Raw genomic sequence first — 19,837 nt, 5'->3', positions numbered from 1 at the left:
CACACTGACCATGTACACCTGTACACCTGTACACTTGCCAACCGCACAGTGACCACACTGACCATGTATACATGTACACTGATACTGACCAATCACACATCAACCACATTCACAACCACATTTATAGTATGGGAATGTATGGGGGGGAGAAAATGTACTTAAATGGGAAAATATTTTTCAGTCTTTCTGTGGGTCCCCTGGGACTGCCGAGTCTCTGAGGGACCCCCTGATTTTTACGCGGTGTGCCCCCTTGCTCCCCCCCCCCTTGCCTCCCCCCACAGGTCCAGGTGCAGCAGGGGAAGGAACCCCCCTGCTTCCTGCAGTGCTTTAACGGGGGGATGATCGTGCACTCGGGAAAACGGGAGGAGGAAGAGGAGAACACGCAGAGTAAGAGCAGGCGTCTTTCCTTCTCCCCTCTTGGCTGTAAAACTGAAATAATTTTTATCATAATAATCCATATCTCCGTTGCGTGTAAAACTTAAATAATTTTAATCATAATAATCCATATCGCCATTGGTTGTGAAACATTAGTCATTGTTATTTTAATCCGAATCTCCATTGGCTGTAAAACTTAAATAATCTTTATTATCATAATCTGTATCTCCATTGGGTGGAAAGATAAAATAATTAATATTAATAATTTAAAATAATTTTTATTTAAATGGACTGTTCCCTTGCAGACGAGTGGCGGCTGTACTGTGTGCGGGGGGAGACTCCGCAGGAGGGCCACCTGCTGGAGGTGGCGTGTCACTGCAGCAGCCTGCGGTCACGCGGCTCCATGATCCTGCTGAGCGTGACGCACGCGGTCATCTACCTGTGGCACGGCTGCAAGACGCAGGAGCACACGCGCACCGTGGGCCGCACGGCAGCCAATAAGATCAAAGAGCAGTGAGCCCGCCGTCTGACCACGCCCTCTGCCTCCTCTCGACCCGCCCCCTGCCCTGACCACACCCCTGTCCTGCCCCCTGCCCTGACCATGCCCCTCGTTTCTGTCCCCCTTGTCCCGCCTCACGCCCCACCCCCTCCCCATGTTCCACCCTCTGCCCCACTGCATCCCCATCCCCTGTTTCACCCCCCCCATCCCTCCCCCTGTCCCACCCCCTCTCCTCTTCCGCCAATGCCCCACCCCATTTCCCTTGTTCTAGGCTGAGCAGATTAACTTGCCAAGGGTTTTTTTCAAAAGTCTTCATTGTTTTATTTTATTTATTTTTTTAACTGCCTGTCAAAATTCTTATAAATAAATGAAATGTTATATAAGCCTCTGAGCTGGCCGGCCTTCCAAACCTTTTAAACCATGGCAACCGTTTCCATGCCCACAGGTGTCCACTGGAGGCGGGGCTTCACAGCAGCAGCAAAGTAACCATTCACGAATGTGACGAGGGGGCGGAGCCTGTGGGCTTCTGGGAGGCCCTGGGGAGGAGGGACCGCAAGGCCTACGACTGCATGCTGCAAGGTACGCTAGCACAGGCTAGCCTCTGACCTGCAACTCTAATGGGGAATGCTAACGGGATAAACCTGCTAGCACAGGCTAGCCTCTGACCTGCGACTCTTTATGACATAGCTGCGTTTATCTCGTTTCAGATCCGGGGAAGTTCAACTTCACTCCGAGGTTGTTCCAGCTCTCCAGCTCCTCGGGGGAGTTTGTTGCCGTGGAGTACTTTTGCCCGTCCCGAGTCCCTGAGCTGGTCAACTCCCTGCCCTTCCTGCAGGAGGACCTGTACATGGCGCCCCAGCCAGGTACACTGACGCCCTCTCCCTTCCTCTTCCTGCCAGCTGACCACACCCTCTCCCTTCCTCTTCCTGTCAGCTGACCACACCCGCTCCCTTCCTCTTCCTGTCAGCTGACCACACCCGCTCCCTTCCTCTTCCTGCCAGCTGACCACACCCGCTCCCTTCCTCTTCCTGCCAGCTGACCACACCCTCTCCCTTCCTCTTCCGGTCAGCTGACCACACCCTCTCCCTTCCTCTTCCTGTCAGCTGACCACACCCTTCCCCTTCCTCTTCTGGTCAGCTGACCACACCCTCTCCCTTCCTCTTCCGGTCAGCTGACCACACCCTCTCCCTTCCTCTTCCTATCAGCTGACCACACCCTCTTCCTGTCAGCCAATCACACCCACTCCCTTCCTCTTCTTGTAACAGCTGACCACAGCCACTCCCTTCCTCTTCCTGTCAGCTGACCCACACGCTCTCTCTTCCCCTTCCTGTGTGGCAGCCCTGTTCCTGGTGGACAACCTCCACGAGGCGTACCTGTGGCAGGGCTGGTGGCCTCAGGACGACGAGGCTCCCGGCTCCGCCCGCATCCGCTGGGACTCGGACAGGAAGTGCGCCATGGAAACCGTGCTGCAGTACTGCAGAGGTGAGGGCCGGGCCTCAAAGTGACTGATTACTGGCTAATGGCGATCGGAGTATATTTTTAATAGTTTGTTTGCACTCTGGTTATCTGAAGGGAGAGGTTGCTTTGCTTTTCGAGTCGGTTCAGTGAAAGGGATTCTGGGAATGTTGCTGGGATTTGTAGTCCTGCACACTTCTGATGGCGTGATTGGATGCGTGCGCCACTGTGTGGGGAGTTATGCAGAGATATCTGATAAAAAATAAAATTTAAAATATCACAATCTGCGCATGCTTAGCATTCATTAAACAGTGACTAATGAATTTGATTGGTGGGGTAACAACCACCAATATTCAGGGTACTACTTAATTGTAATTTTGATATTATTACATGACAAATTTACATGGAAGGCACTTTGACTGCCTACTTCACCACCAGTGGAAAAAACAGAGACAGAGCATCATTTAGATTGAATATCCCCTGTTAAGTGTCTTCGGTTCTGATGATGAGTTTCTCCTCCTCTGTCTCCCAGAGAAGAGCGAGACGAAGCCGCAGAAGTCGTACCTGATCCACGCCGGGCTGGAGCCGCTCACCTTCACCAACATGTTCCCCTGCTGGGAGCACCGGGAGGACGTGGCCGAGATCACCGAGAGGGTAGGGCCCCGACCGCCAACCGTCAACCGCCAACCGCCGCCGACCGCCGTCCTCACGCGCCGACCCCGGGGTCTGTGAGCGCGTTGACCGTTCTCTCAAGCAGCTGTTTCAGCTGACTGTTCAGTCAACGTCACACACTTCTGTTCTGTCCCGTGTGGTTAACGTGACGCACGTTTGGCGTTCCACACCATTGAGTAAACTCAGCGCTCAGAGGCCAGTGGATTTAACTTCATGTATATGCAGTACTTACATGGTGAAATTCTGTGGATTGATGCACATACATGTGAGCCCTGAATCTCTAGCCAGCTTATTTTGGCCCAACCCTGTTTCTGGAGGTCTACCATCCTGTTAGGTTTTCACTCCAACCCTAACAAAGCACATCTCATTCAACAGCTAGGGCAGAGCTGCCCAACCCTGTTCCTGGAGATCCACCGTCCTGTACATTTTCACTCCAACCCTAACAAAGCTCAGCTTATTCAATAGCTAGAGATCTTGTTGAGCTGCTAATTAGTCCAGTGTGCCAAATTAGGGTTGGAGTGAAAACCTGCACGATGGTAGATCCTCAGGAACAGGGTTGGTTAGCACTGCCCTAGAGCATCCATATTTGAACAGGATGTCAGGTTGTGTTGTAATAAGTTGTGGCAGATTGCATGGAAATGCATGCCCTCATTAAGTGGGTTCAGGGTTTAGAAAGTTTGGGACCCCTCCCCCTCATCTAGAGCGCCCCTCTCCCTGTGTCCTCAGGAGGCGGAGGTGTGTAACCAGATCATCCTGGTTGAGGACGTCCTGGCCAGGCTGTGCCAGAACATCTACCCCCTGAACAAGCTGCTGGCGCGCCCCCTCCCTGAGGGGGTGGATCCCCTGCACCTGGAGCTCTACCTGTCGGATGAGGACTTTGAGGTGAGGCCATGCCCCCTTACAGGCAGGTCCATCCATCTTACCCGTAATTCCCATGTGAAAGTGCTCAGTCCCAGCGATGTGCAGAAAGGGCTTCTGGGATTTTGTGGCAACTTGTTCTCTTCCTTATTTCTGCTCTTACAGTAAAAAAAAATTTTTGATCTAAATTTTTAATTGGACAGAAGACAGACAGAATGTGTCTGTAGGGGCTCTCCAGTGATGACCCCAGGCTGGGCTCTGATTGGACACAGCTGTAGGGGCTCTCCAGTAATGACCCCAGACTTGGCTTCGATTGGTCACAGCAGTAGGGGCTCTCCAGACTGGGCTCTGATTGGTCACAGCTGTAGGGGCTCTCCAGTGATGACCCCAGGCTTGGCTCCAATTGGTCACAGCTGTAGGGGCCCTCCAGTGATAACCCCAGGCTGGGCTCTGATTGGACATCTCTCCAGGCTGGGCTCTGATTGGTCACAGCAGTAGGGACTCTCTCTCTGCTCTCAGCTGCAGGACCAGGCTTGTCTCGTTAGAGCTGTGCAGCAGGGTAATTAAAGACAGCGATGTCCTAATTATAGAGGACAGATAGGGTTGTCACAATGTGTGTCACATGCTGTTTGGTACATTGTGTTTTACACACTGTTAAGGCTGGTTAAAAATGTGCCTTTTCTGTGTTAGCATTCAGGATGGTCTCATTTGGGCATTTTCACACAACTGGAAAAATCCTAGTTGTGCCTCGAAAGAAAAATATTTGTTCCAGAAGGTGGATGTGTAAGAAAATGTCAAATGTACCTCCTCTTGCTTGTTGTGTGCTATGAAAACCAAGGCTTTGGTTAACCGCTGACCTTTGACCTCACCTTTCAGGATGTAGGGGCTTCTGGGAAGGTGAGTCCCATGTGTTATTGGGGGTGGGGGGGCGTGGCTACACACAGCCCCCGCCCACTAACCTCTGACTGTTCTGCTCCACCTGCAGGAATTCCCCCTTGCCTGCCACACCTTTTCATCCCACCTTCCTCCTGATCTTCCTCTTCCTCTTTCACAGCTGCTCCTCAGCACTTCTGTTCTGCACTGGGTTTTGACCACGGAAGAGTCTGGTTCAGATTAACTGTGTCTCTCACATTTTAGACCTTTTAGTCCGTATGTCCGTAGCTGGGTGGCATGTTTAATACAGCTGTAACTCGACTTGGACTCCTCCAAGGTTAGGTGCTACAGCACACGCATGGAACTGGATGCCCTCTCACTACATGAATTTGGTGCCATAGATCACTGATCACGCTAATTCTCTAGTGTGTGTCTGTCTGTGTGTGTTTTTTTAAGTGTCCCACCCTCTGAAGTTGTGTCACTTTCAGGTTCACTGGGTCAGCATTCAGGCTGATGCTCTGGCCTCTTGTCACTCAGAATGTTTGATGTAATTAAAATGCACATGCATCACATGAAGGATCACATGATTATCATCAGATGATAGACTGGAATTGAATGGTGCAAATTTTTGCAGGATTAAAATACAAAAGTTGGCAAAAAAAACCTGCTGTGTCAAGAGTGTTAAAATCTCTGTGTGACATACTGACGTACCCAACACTTTGGCTTCCAGTTGAGATGTTTAGGGCCTGAAAAAAATCTGTGTATTAACTGACTGGTCTGTAATAATCGGGGGGGGGGGACTCAGCCCCCTGAGCAGACCAGCTGCTCCCTGTAAACCCCGGTGTGCCTGTTTTTTGGGTTTCTCAGAAGGCGCTGGACATGACGAGAGAGGAGTACGCTGGTCTCCCGGGCTGGAAGCAGGTCAACGTGAAGAAGGCCAAGGGACTGTTCTGATTGGGACTCGACTGAGTTTGGGGGGAAGACCGTCGCCGTGACGACGGTCGCCGTGAGGCGTGGAATGGGACTGGGCGGTTGCCGGGGGGGTTGACCCGGACCGTGAGAGTGCTCTGGAACGGGCCGTCCTGTACAAGAATGGCTGGGACTGAACTTTAGGATCTCTGTGGGCGTCTGCCTCTAGTATTTAAAAAAAAAAATTAATAATAATGATAATAATGCTTCATTTGTACTTCGAAGTTTTGAGAATCCCAAGAAGGTTTGCGTGCCCACCCCACCCCCTCCCAAAAGGCACAGTGTGGGCCCCCGCCCCCCTCCTTGTTTTTAACACGCATAGATGAATCCTTTACATGCACTTACTGTACAGGTGGCTGTTTTATCATATCACACAGGTGTTGTCAAAGGCAACACCTGGCCATGTGTCTTTAAGGTCCTTTTCTTCTTCTGTGTGTGTGTGTGTGTGTGTGTGCGTGAGCGTGTGTGTTTGTGCGTTATAAATAATTTATATTTATGTAAACACCATAGAAGGGGAGGGGGGGGGAAGTACCCCAGTTTGATGTAATCACTCCGGGGGGGATGAGGGGAAGGGGGGGGGGGGGGGGGGGGGGGGGGGGGGGGGGGGGGGTCGTGCCATGTTGGTTTTTCTGACGCCTGTTTGCCCCCAGGCCTACTTTTAGCTACGCATCCGGAATGATCCGTGGCCATCGCGGCCCTCTCCACACCTTTTCTGGGTGCTGAGATCAACGACAGCGTATTTTAAAAGGCATGGAATTTGAAAAGATATATATATATATAAATATACATTTTAATGTATAGTGCCTTGCTTTTTGTGTACAGTTTATATACAGAAAGATTCTAGTCTGCATTTTGAAGACTGTTTTGTGATAAAAAGAAATTAGGAAATAAAAACACAATGTTAAAATCCCGGGATTTCTGCTTGGTCTGTTTTGTGGTGGAAGATTGTTTTGGCTGCGTGAAAATGAGAGCGAGTATGGGAAAACGTTTTTATTGGAATTGTCCGTTTGAGCTTAAATTTGGACCTGGGTTTAACCCTTTAAGGCCACAAATATGTGATTAGAATGTTCTTCTAATCAGTGAGCATTCTAATGCTGACGTAACAATCACTACTGGTAACTGAAAGTAATTAAGTTCTAGAACACCGACTTCAAATTTTTTCGAAAAAAAAAAAGCATTCCAAGTAACCGACTTGTAAAAGGTTGAGCGTGTCACCTACATGAGATCAGTGTGTAATCATTAGACCTCTCGTTGAAGCTGCCTTGCTGTTTGGGTGCAGTGTTTCATATGTCCAGCAGGGGGTGTCCAAAGCAAGATAAGAAACAAACACCAGATAAGAAGTGCCCGCTTCTGAGAGTGCTTTTAACTGGCCACACTTGAAAGGTGAGTTGTCCAATGAGGACAAAGCTTTGCTTTCTCCCGACTGACCGACATGTAACTGGCAGACAGATAACTGAAGCCTGCGATGAGGAAGCACGGGATTTACGATGGTTCGCCATTCTCTTTCGATTACAAGACTGCATTGTAATTATATTGCCTGGCTTCGATTTGATTTGTTTTGCAATTACCTCTGAGCTAGGTGTTGTGATATCCCGTGCTCTGTTTGGTCTTCTGTGGACTTGTCGTCGTCAGTCGTAACTCACCCGGTGGCTCTTCGGCTGTAAACGCATTCGCGGCTGTCCTGGCCCGTTCCACGTTTAATTAATGTGCCGTAAATACTGCCATGTAAATTCATATGACAACCCTTCCTGTGTATTAGCATTTTTAGGTGTGTGCATGTGTGTGTGGTGTGTGTGTGTGTGTGTGCGTGTGAGAGAGAGAGAGAGCATGTGTGTGTTTTTGTGTATGTGTGTATGTGTATGTGTGTGTCTGTGTGCGAGAGAGAGAGAGCATGTGTGTGTTTTTGTGTGTGTGTGTGCGTGCGCGCGCGCGCGTGTGTGTATGTGTATGTGTATGTGAGAGAGAGAGAGCATGTGTGTGTGTGTTTTTGTGAGTGTGTATGTGTGTGTGTGTGTGCGAGAGAGAGAGAGAGAGCATGTGTGTGTTTTTGTGTATGTGTGTATGTGTGTGTGTGTGTGTGTGAGAGAGAGAGAGAGAGAGAGCATGTGTGTGTTTTTGTGTGTGTGTGTGTGTGTGCGCGCGCGTGTGTGTGTATGTGAGAGAGAGAGAGCATGTGTGTGTGTGTTTTTGTGAGTGTGTGTGTGTGTGTGTGTGTGTGTGAGAGAGAGAGAGCATGTGTGTGAGCATGTCTGTGTGTGTATGTTTGTGTGTGTTCAGCTGTTGGTGCCGGGAGATTTGTCACCTCCCTGCACTCCTAATCCACACCGAATGCTACATCGCTTTTTTTTTTTGTGATTTAACCCTGTTTGCTTGCAAACCACACTGCTCTCTGATTGGTGCGTACACTTCTCCACATGACAGGGCCAGAGCCAATCGGAGCGAAGCGTGGCTTGTTTAATCAGTGCTGTCCCCTCTTGACAAATTGGTGCGTGTTCAGCGGCACCTGCATCCGGGGGCTTCACGTTACCATGACGCAGTAATTAAGGCCCGTCGGACTTCCTAAATGGCTCTTTTGAGGAGGGCTTGGGTGGTAATGAGATGCGTGGTGTGCAGGCGCTGCCGAAGCTATAATCAGCAACAGGAAGAGGAGGGGAGATTTATCTGCACTTACTGAACTATCCTGAAGTGCCGTTATTATTCCGCTTTAAGGTTTAATTTTTACACGGCAGAGTTTGCCGGTGCCAGAGGTCAGAGTGCAGCGGGTATGGGAGTCAGTTTAAAATGGGGAGGGGGAGGGGGAGGGGGGGGGGGGGGGGTTGAAGAACATTTGAGGTGAACAAAATAACAGGCACCAGCACCTGGCAACATTTTTCCTAAATAAATTAAAGCTACACACGGCCGGTTCTACGTAAAGGCGGTCGCCTAGGGCGCCATCTGAAATTGGGGGGGGGGGATACGCACCCCCACCCGCCCTCGCACCCCTGTTATCTCCTCTACGACGGCACAAAAGGCTGCCCGCGGGAGATGTACTAGGAGGAGGAGCAGCCTACAGAGGAACCGCACGACTGCAGCCATGCTGCGGTTTTTTTTTGGGCCGAGCTTTCTCCGGCTCTCTCTCCGAGCGCGCGCTGGCTTCACAAAGCTCGGAGAAGTGCTCCGCTAACAGCGCGCCGCGCCGGAGCGTTAGCCTAGCGCCGGAGCGTTAGCCTAGCGCCGGAGGGTTAGCCTAGCGACGTCCCCCCCGCTAAACCACAGAGGCGCTGGCTCAATAAGCCGCGGCGCGGCGCGCGGTTCAAAACGCTACGTAGCGCCGATCGCGCCGCTCCGCGTGAGAGACGAACGGCGGCACCCGGCAGCCCAGGTGCGCAGGTGAAGCGATTTGGGAAACGGGGGGAGGGCTTGGTTCGGGGGCTGGGGGGGGAGCGAGGACAAGGTCAGCTGTCGTGCCGAAACCCCTTTTAAAGCGTCTGCCGCTGCTTTGCCCGTTAGCCAGATTAGCATAATGTTTACGATGTTAATTTGATGCGGTGTCGCCGTCGCAAAAAATGGCGGCCGTTAAGGCTAACCGGCGCTAGCTCGTAGCGCGCGTTCCTGGATCGCTGCCAACGTAGCAGATTTCATTGTTTTCCATCTTTAAAAAAGAAACAAAAACAAAACAAAGACTCTGTTGTGCTTAGCGGCGTTTAGCGGCCACACGTTTTGTTTTCTCCTGCCATCTGCGTGCTGCATAAACAGGCCTTTCTGTCCTGTCTGAAGAACAGTAGGGAGCGCCTTCAAAAGACAAACCCGCCTCGTGATTTATGTTAAATATCGGCAGCGACCCGCACCAATTATCTTGTTTGTAGCTGATTTGATTTACTGGCATTTATCCAGAGTGACTTACACAACTTCTTTTTTTTTTTTGATTTTACATATAATTTATATTGCATCCATTTATGCAGATGGATGTGTACTGAAGCAATGCAGTTTAGGTATCTTGCTCAAGGGTACAACGGCTGTGTCCTACCCTGGAATCGAACCTGCAACCTTTTGGTTACAAGCCCAGTTCCTTACCCTCTATGCTACACTGCCGCCCAGTCCTCTGCGGGTTTATGCTGTGGAGAGGGGATTCGTTCTGCCTACTTTAATAGCGTTTCCACTCTTTTTTTTTTTTGGATGGATGGAGTACAGGAAGTAAGAGTAAATATCTCTACACACAGGAATTCTGGGTCCATAAAATGTGCAGCTGGACAAGTGTTTTCGGGATAGGGCAATGCTTTGTACAGCAGAGGTACAAAATGATAAAAATGACTCTATTGTCCATCAAAAGTGTAGTTCTCTAGAGTGTTGGTCCTTAATATACAATAGATCACATCATGACATATTCATAGGTCAACCAGTTGGATGCGGTGTCAGGCGACCCCATCATTTCGAAAACGGGGGGGGGGGGGGGAGCTAATTACTGATGCTTGTAGGTGCTTATGCATCACGTCCCCGTGTGTAGCCTAGCCTGCTACACCCGCTAGGATGATTCCGACAGCCAATCGGGGGAGCGCGTCATTTTTGGGATTGAGCTGTAAATCGGGACACCTCTGGATTCCATCCAGCACCACCTGGAGTCATTAGAGTGTCTGACCGCCCGATCGACAGCAACAAACGGCGCCCCACCATCGCCCCATTAGCTCATCTGGCTGATTTTAGAGTCTGTAGTCTAAATAAGAAGGGGTGGGGTGGGGTGGGGCGGGGCGGGGGAGGGTTGGAGGGGGCGTGGGGGGTGGGGTGGGGCGGGGGGGGGGGGAGGGTTGGAGGGGGCGTGGGGGGTGGGGTGGGGCGGGGGGGGGGAGGGTTGTAGGGGGTGTGGGAGGTGAGGGAGGCGGGGGGGGGTGTTATTGAAAACCCTCCCTCTTCAGCTGGTTAGGTTACTACAGGTTGAAATGTTGAATGGAGAGACCTCATATTGCCCCCTCTCTCACTCTGCATCTCAGACTCCACACTACATCTCGCACTCTAAACTGCATTTAAGAGAGGATTCAACCTTAAAATTGACGGGTCTCGGTGAGCTGTCAGTTGAACCAATGGTTATATCAATACTACTTTTTATATGCCACACATTTAAACAAACTTGTTTTTTTTTGCTGCTGGATGTGAAAAGAAAAATAAGTAACATCTGTGGGAATGACGGCTCATATCTTTGCTCTAATATATTGCAGGAGATTTTTACCTTGGCTAAAAACCAAACATCTCCCACGATCTGGAGCCTCTCCGAGCCCTCTGTGTCTCAGTATCACCGTTCGACATTGACAAAAGCACACAGTGTTGTCCTCAACACAGCAAAACCATTTATATGCAAATTGTATGATTAATTAAAAAGATCATAAATTGGTTGATGGGAATCGGTTAAACACAGAGACACTCGCAGGCAAGACCATAATTCTGTCCTTTGTCCCCGGAGGGCTAAAATTAAGAGGGAAGGTGGCAGGAGAATATTAATGTTAATAACGTACATCGTGTTAATAACATACATAAAGCTGCTGGGGGTGCTAATGCTAGCCTTGAATAAGCTACAGTCTGTCCACTGCTGACACTGGGCATGATCTATGTATGAACTCGCTCACTGTCATCTGGGAGGTGTTTCACAAAGCAGGATTACTGAGTAAACTCTGCCTGCACTGAATAAAACCCAGAAAGGCTTCGGCTAACTCAGTATTCCTGCTTTGTGAAACAGGGCCCAGGATTACTGAGTTAGCTGGATAACTGCGCTGAGTAAAACACTGTATCACAAAGCAGGGTCACTGAGTTAGCAGGATAACTGCACTGAGTAAAACCCGGAACAGCTCTATTTACTTTAGTCCATGTTCCAGATTTGGGAGGGTTCTGAGTTTTACTCAGTGCAGTTATCCAGCTAAAACTACGTAATCCTGCTTTGTGAAAGAGTGCCCCGGTTTTTACTTCCAACTTTGACCTTAGAAATAAGGCGTGTGGACTCTTTATCCGATCAATAACCTACTGTAGATACGCACTTAAGTGCTGAAACTCAATAGAAACCAGCAGACAGCGTTGCCCCATCCCCGCCACCCAGAGCTCTGAGTTTAAGACCCCTGGCTCGCAAATAACAAATCAACCCAGCATTCTAGGCACAGCTGTCTCGCTCTAAATTTAACAGCGATGGAGTAAAAAGGAATAGCGTGATGTCCTCTATCGATCTCTCCTGCTTTTGTCAGCCTCGCATTCGCCAACCCTAAAAAAACAAAAGCGATAAGATCAGAACCATTCACTGGCCCTCGGGTCTAATAGCGACGGCAAATTTACTCTGCATCGGGGGGGGGGCCAGAGAAGGTGTCTAAAAGCACCCATCATGTATCCCGACTTTGCTACATCCGACCTTTGACCCGACGGCGATGGGGGTTGTCCGTGTCTGTTAAACTACGACCGTCTGAGGCTCCATAAAACCCGTCCAGCTCCCACGCGGAGGAAACGGAATCCAGAGCCAGAGAGTAAAAAATAAATAAATCTGTGAATAATTTTCCAGGGTGCGAAACGATCCAAACTGCCATATTTCACGGTGATTACGCCTTGGGATGGCGCAGGCTGGCTGTATCTGTGTGCCGTTGGGGGGGGGGGGGGGGGGGGATGGGGGGATCACACTGCATCAGTAATATCATTTAAGTGTTTGTGACATAAAAGCTGTTCTTTATTACGTTGTTATACATTTTTATCGACAAATATGGGCTTTATGCAATGCCACGGAAATTGTACGATAAATATACGCTAATTAGATTATTTTTTTTAATAAGAACGATGCACGCATGGTGAGATTTCGCTTGTTTTGTCGATTTCAGATAAAGCAGATCCAAAGCGGAGCTGAAACGGTGTGTTACTGCAGTGTACTGAGTCGGTGTGAGCACTGGCAATGGGGAATATGGAATAACCAATCAGAAGAATGGAATCTCCGCAGTCCTAAACAATGATTGGTTCGCCTCAGTGGGATTGTGGTAGCTCCTCCCATTTTGGGGTTTGATGAAACCTCACTCTCCTCCCATCACTGCCGTAAAACATCCCATAAAAAACAGACACGGACTCACTCAACAACCTACACAATGCCAGTGGATGTTATGAACATCAGAGGGATGATTACACACACAGACACGCACACACACACACACATACACTCAGCTGCATCCATAGTACAGCTGCATCCATAGCAACAGTGCAGCTACATCCATACCATCAGTACAGCTGCATCCATAGCAACAGTGCAGCAGCATCCATAGCATCAGCACAGCTGCATCCATAACAACAGTGCAGCTACGTCCATACCATCAGTACAGCTGCATTCATAAACATAAACAAGCATAAACAGAAGCAAAAAAACATTATTTTAAACACAAAGCAGCCAGTGACGTTTTTAGCTTAAAAAATCTATTTACTTCAGTTAAATCACACAAACGGTCAGGGAAGCATAAAAGGCAATGTTTTCCCAAAGAAAGAAAAGCATCTACCATGAATATATCAGTTCACGTCTGGCCCTCAGAAGAGACAGAGAGAGTAATGAACTCAGACCTCATTAGTATTCTCATCAGCTAAGTGATATTTAAAAAAAATAATAGAATCAAAACAACTGGGCCAGTTTAAATCATTGAGCTCTGGGAGGACTTGAGTAAGGAGCCGATCGGTCTTGATCAGTAAGCAAATGAGCGATCAGACACAGCAGCCGGATTAAAAAAGATGTTCAAACAGAAGATTGAAGGGGAGGAGGGATGGAACTGCCCATTTAAATCAGCTGCTGTTTGTCAGGGAAGACAGGAAATGTTTATTGTGATTTCTCCAGGGTGGGAAAAAAGTACTGTTTTAGACTTTTTTTTTGCTTTCTGTGTGTGTGTGCGTGTGCGTGTGCATATGAGAGAGAGTGTGTGTGGGTGTGTGTGCAGGTGTGTATGTGTGTGTGTGTGAGTGTGTGAGAGAGAGGGTGTGTGTGCAGGTGTGTGTGTGTGTGTGTGGTGGGAAGGAGAGCATATGGTATTCCTGGCTTTTTCCAAAGTTGGAGAGACCCCCCCCCCCCCCCCCCCCCCCCCCATGTGCTACTGCTTCTTCTTCTATGGTCGTGGGAACGAGGAGGAGGTTGCCGTCACTGTTCTCCTTCTGGGCCAGTCACAGACCGCTGCAATCCCAGGTGTATTTCCTAACCGATGCGGAGCAGGTGAAAGCTGTCAGATGTTCATTTTGAGGCTGACTCCAAAAGTAAAACATCATCATCATCCTCAGCATCTGGCTCTGCTTTGGCTCATATCTTCCTTACCTGTCAGATTCATCAGATTGCAGTTCTCTACTCTGATTGGATGAAAAGCATTTGGCTCTTCAGTTTCATTGGTCAGAGGTGTAAGTCATTGCATAGTGTGCCAGCTACAGCAGGCCTGTCAGGTGGCTTGCTTCACTGAGCATGCTCTGTAGAGACAGGGCAGGGTCCCTGGGCCTTCTGGGTATTTCCCCTCTACAGCTGGCTGTGCTGAGCTTTCAACAGCCAGAGCCCTAAGAACACACACACACACACACGAACACACACTAACATATACATGTGCACACACACACACACACGCACACTAACATATACATGCGTATGCGTACACACACACACACACACACACACACACACTAACATATACATGCACACACACACACCCCCTCTCTCCCTCTCTGTCTAAGCCCTGGTGCATTATCTGTCAGACCCGGTAAAAGAGCGGCTGGCTATTTGTCACCTGCTAACTCTGCGGGGTAATAACGCCCTGGCTGGCGGAGGCTGATGGAGGCTGACGGAGGCTGATGGAGGGGGATGGAGGCTGACGGAGGCTGACGGAGGGGGACGGAGGCTGACGGAGGGGGACGGAGGCTGACGGAGGCTGACGGAGGGGGACGGAGGCTGACGGAGGCTGACGGAGGGGGATGGAGGGGGGATGGAGGCTGACGGAGGCTGACGGAGGGGGACGGAGGCTGACGGAGGCTGACGGAGGCTGATGGAGGGGGATGGAGGCTGACGGAGGCTGACGGAGGGGGACGGAGGCTGACGGAGGCTGACGGAGGGGGACGGAGGCTGGCGGAGGCTGACGGAGGCTGACGGAGGCTGACGGAGGCTGATGGAGGGGGATGGAGGCTGACGGAGGCTGACGGAGGGGGACGGAGCTTAATCACAGATTAGCACAAGTCGCCTAAAAGCCTGTTTTTCTGCCCCTCTGCTGATTGGACGGTGTGATTTCTTACGGCCCTCGGATTGGCCTTTTCCTGGGGACCGTGCACCAGGCGCTCTTCCCCTGGGCTCTTCCTCCTCCGTGTGAAATGCTGGATGACATATTTAGGCTGAGGATGACTCTTCTCTGGCATCGGATGCTTTCCAGTGATATTAGATCAGCGCATGAACGGTAATTGCACTTTCTTTTTTTTCTTTTTTTTTTTAAAGATGCACGTTTTTTTCTCCACATCATCCTCAACACAACTACTCTTTTCTTTCTCCCTGCTGCATTCCCTCAATTCTTTTCAAATCAGCTTTACTCTCTCTCTCATCACTCGTTCTTGCTCAGTTCAGCTTTATTCTCTTTATCTGTCTTTCTCTCTCTCTCTCTGTCTCTCTCTCTCTCCCTCCCTCCCTTCCGTCCACAATCTTATTACTTCAAATGTGCTTTATTAGCATGACAAACATTTGTTTTGCCTAAGCATAAGCATGAACAGGAAAAAACGGAATCACACACAAAAAGAAAATCTCTCTCTCTCTTTCTCACTCACTCTTTCTCTTGGCTTAAAGCAGCCAATCCGAGGGGCGTAAGAAATCATACCGTCCAATCAGCAAGAGGCAGAGAAACAGGCTTCTAAGTGAATCATGCTATTTGCCAAACAGTTTAAATGAATGCATTTAACTGTGGTAATCAAGGTCTAATGAGCAGAAAGCAATTTGCAAAAACTCTAATATGATCACTAAAATTTCCCCTGGTTACCACCACTGGTAACCCAGCCATAACAGACCAAACAGACTTCATAAAAATATCATCTTTTCTTATTGTTTTATTGATGCTGTTTGATCATTTCTACCGCACCAGTTTAATCTATTGGTGTGTCAGGAAGTTCAGTGTCATGATTGACCACAGGAGGGCAGGATTCTGTATGCTGTGATCTCAAGAAACCAAAAGACCCTGTGTAAGAACTTATTAATCAGTTTTGTGTTTTTAATTTTTATTTTTTTATTTTTTGTTAGTTTTTATATCCTGGCTTGTATGCTACACACTTCATGAGGATAATATATTTGTCTGTTGGCGACAATGTTGCTTAATTAATTAGCATGCAATTTACATTGTGACCAACTAGTAGTTTATTGAGTTGTTTTAGTTAATGAGTTTGTTTGGTGAGTTAATTTGGTTAGTGAGTTGGTTTTGTTAGTGAGTTTGTTTGGTTATTTGCATGATTGATTTAAAAAAAATGGAAATAATATCATTGATCATCTTACTTTGCATGTTTGAAGGCATACCACCATTTCACGGTACAAGGCTGACAAATGAAAATCCATCGTAGTGCTCCTGTTTGCTGAGAGTGTAACAATAGTGTTTAATAGTTAGCACTGGCACATTCGCGAAGAGAAAAATAGACTTAGTCCATCACAGGTTTGCTAATGGCAATAAGCAGGAAAAGTGATAAATCACAGCGTGTTGCCAGGGTGATGCTTTTCCTTGGACGAGGTATCATTTCACAAGTACATTTACAGCTCAAAGGCCTGCTGTTCAGAGCTACTCGCTAAGATCCTTTTGGGATTTCCAGGGAAAATGAATTCACAGGAAATTCACTCAGCAGAAACGTTCAACGTTTAATGTCGGTTTCCTTTTAAACTCATAACGAAAAATAATTACGTGTTGTGAACTTGGTCAGAAAGTCCAGTTTGAGCAAGGCAATGCACACAGCTCATGTATTCTCCTCTTACACAATGACCGCTTAAATCTGCAATTCCGTTCAATAAGAACCAAAGATAAATCATTACAGTAACAGGCAATTCATTCTATCTGGTCTTGTCGTGTACTTACCGTTGCCACAATACACTATGGAAATCTATACCAAAAAATATCACATATTATATATAAGTAAGTGAATACGTACTTAATCTTTCAACATATGTATAAGTATGTCTGCATTCCGAGGTACTTCCTGGTGTCCTCACTAACCCTGTTATATAACCATTGGGGCTCTAGCGTGGCAGATTAGCCGAGCGCAGAATGCCTGGTGATTGATAGACTCGGCTAGCTATTGCGCTGCACGTTGCAAGTCCGTCTTTATTGATTGAGCCATTTACTCCCAGAAGGAATTGATTGGTCGGGGCTCAGGGAAAGGTCCCCCTGTAACGAAACCGTGCTCTGCAATGCTACGCATTCTCTCATATTGTCTCCTTACGGAACTTTAGATTTTGGAATTTTTTTTTTTTCATTTATTTTTGTCCTGGCAATTATGCAAATGTGTGTGTGTGTGTGTTCATTTGCTTCCTGAATCAAAACAACAACGGCTATTATGAAACGGAACAGCACTGCAATCCGTGAACTCTTTATCTTTTATTCGTCTCATATATCAGCATCACAAAGGTCTGACACGTCCAGCCAATCACAGGCCACAGAAGGAGCACTCACTAAAATAAAACCAGTTCATATTTATGTCATGTGAGAGGGCAGGAGACTGTAATATGACAGGTGTTGTCATTTTAAATATTGTAAAGTGGGAGTCAAATGTCTGTTAAAAGTTTGTCAAAAAAATACACAAGGAAGGTAGTTGTGTGCATACTTACTGCATGGGTGCAGAAGTCCAACCCTGGGTGTGTGTGTGTGTGCATCTCAGCATCTGTGTGTATTTGTGTATATCTGTGTGTGTCTGTGTGTGTGTGTGTGTGTGTGTGCATGTGTGTGGATGTGCATGTATGCGTGGGTGTGTGTGTGTGTGTTTATGTGTGTGTGTATATGGGTGTGTGTGCATCTCAGCATCTGTGTGTATTTGTGTATATCTGTGTGCGTCTGTGTGTGTGCGCCTGCGTGCGTGCGTGCGTGTGTGTGGATGTGTGTGTGTATGTGTGCGTGGTTGTGTGTGTGTGTGGATGTGGTTGTGGGTGTTTGTGTGTGTGTGAGTGTGAGTGTGAGTGTGTGTGTGTGTGTGTGTGTGTGGATGTGGATGTGGTTGTGGGTGTTTGTGTGTGTGTGAGTGTGAGTGTGTGTGTGTGTGTCACTGTGTGCGTGTGCATGTGTGTTCTCTCCTACACTGGTGTTTACCTCTGTAGGATGCATGTGCAGTCCACAGTCTCAGCTCACGGCTCTATCTAAAACCCCAGAGCGTATCTGAGAGCCAAGCGCTGAAGCAGCTGGATGGGTGACGCTGTGTTTTTCATCACTCTGTGAAACATTTGGACTGAAGAGGCGCATTACTGTTCCAAAGCCCGTCCCACTCAACGTGCCGAATTTGGAGGTAAAAACATAACACTCCGGCTTGGCGAACACACAAGCGGCCATTTCGAGCTTTTCCCCACTCGGGGTGTGGGTGGGTGGAGGTCCTTTTGCAATTACCGTTGCTCCTGGTTACCCAGCTTTCTCCTTTCTTTTTTTAGGGATTCCAGTGTGTTCCAAGAGCATTCTGGAACTTCACCGTTCCTCTCTGTTGTCGGTGGAAACAAAAAAAAAACGGTCTATATCCCGCGTAACCGATTTCCTGCAAGGGTCAAGACGCCCCCCTCTTCCCCCCCAAGAACCTAGGCTGTTGGCAGGATGGGGAGATGTTTTTTGAAATAGACTGGAAGCCGCGGCCTGTGCTGTCCACTGAGCTGTAGCTTGAGGTTCCTCAGTATACCCCCCCTTTGCTCCAGTGTGGGTTCTTTACCCCCCTGATGCAGCTCAGAGTCCTTAAGGGCCCGGCCCAGACCCGGTGCACAGCACACAGGTACACGCAGGGGAAATAAGGAGGCTGAACAAGGCCACTTGGATCATTCCAGGTGGATTCATTTCCAGGAACACCCCCCCACCCCGCACCCCCCCCACGCACCCAATTATGGGAAATGCCCAGTTACATTACCTTAATAAGGCGTCTAGAGAGAAGATGAAATCAGCTTCCAAGTTAAAGTCATTCAAAGGGCCCCCCCACCCTCCCCAGCACTGGAAGCAAGTTTACAGACTTGACTGGCATCGATGAACGTGCGTGCGTAAAAAAATGAAGAAATTAATCACTGACAGATGTGCTGACTGGGGGGGGAGGGGGGGGAGGGAGGGGGTCAGGTGTTCACCTGTGAGAAGCCACTTGATGAGGCCTAACTTAGTAAATCAGGTAAGCAATGATACGTAACTATATTTACATTCATGAAACCATGGTCCCTAAGTCAAGTATTTAAAAGCAAAAATACGTATAATCTAAGAAATCATAGCCGCAAGTAGATGATAACCATTGATGACATCACTGTTTCCTGAACACCCGGCAGGCATGTGAATTCAATAAATAAGTTATTTATACCTAAAATTAATTTAAACACAAAACTTCAAATTTTATGCAGATTTAATTCAGTGTGAGACAAGAAAGCTGTAAATCAGAGTTCTTCTTAACACCTTACCAGGACCTCTTGGAGCCTTTCTGAAATGTGCTCAGATTGAAACAAACCTCCCCACCATTGGCTAAGGTTTCAACCAATAATGTCTTTCAGTACTAGTAATGTCAAGTGACTTCTTAAAACAGGAAATGACTATTGAAAATGATGATACCAGTGAATGTTTTATATTGATCTATTTTCAATGAAATGTGCTACAGCTGCTTGTACTGTTTGTCTTATCACTGTGCGTCTGTTCTTCTGCATGTGAGAAGGAGTACGCCTTGTGACGAGAGAGATTTCAGAGAAATCTGACAGTGAAGTATAATCTAATCAAATGTAATCTGATGTAATCTGATGATGCCACAGGGCTTCTTTGGGCTGGGAAGGGTGAGAGAACGGTTATGGCGGTAATGCACAGGATGACTAAAGCTTCCCACTCAGACCTGCCCAGGTAAAGCACGCAGGGTCACCCAACGTGTGTGTGTGTGTGTGTGTGAGTGTGTGTGTGTGTGTGTGTGTGAGTGTGCGTGTGTGTGTGTGTGTGTGTGTGTGTGTGTGTGTGTGTGTGTGTGTGTGTGAGT

The 19,837-nt window shown here is 48.2% G+C and overlaps 1 protein-coding gene across 1 annotated transcript in view; it reads left to right on the top strand.

Annotated features, from left to right (window-relative positions):
• Positions 1-5,771, top strand: part of LOC118233445 (supervillin-like) — a 57,374-nt gene extending 51,603 nt beyond the window's left edge. The window contains exons 37-44 of the mRNA XM_035429232.1: positions 282-387; positions 681-888; positions 1,320-1,453; positions 1,582-1,737; positions 2,213-2,356; positions 2,862-2,983; positions 3,728-3,883; positions 5,600-5,771. Of these exons, the coding sequence (XP_035285123.1) occupies positions 282-387; positions 681-888; positions 1,320-1,453; positions 1,582-1,737; positions 2,213-2,356; positions 2,862-2,983; positions 3,728-3,883; positions 5,600-5,686 (1,113 nt within the window). The 3' untranslated portion in view covers positions 5,687-5,771. The remainder of the gene's footprint in view (positions 1-281; positions 388-680; positions 889-1,319; positions 1,454-1,581; positions 1,738-2,212; positions 2,357-2,861; positions 2,984-3,727; positions 3,884-5,599) is intronic.
• Positions 5,772-19,837: the final 14,066 nt, after the last annotated feature.

The sequence above is a fragment of the Anguilla anguilla genome, chromosome 8 (assembly GCF_013347855.1).
Source record: "Anguilla anguilla isolate fAngAng1 chromosome 8, fAngAng1.pri, whole genome shotgun sequence".
NCBI classification, from domain to species: Eukaryota; Metazoa; Chordata; class Actinopteri; order Anguilliformes; family Anguillidae; genus Anguilla; species Anguilla anguilla.
This window is presented reverse-complemented; position numbering and strand designations above follow the sequence as displayed.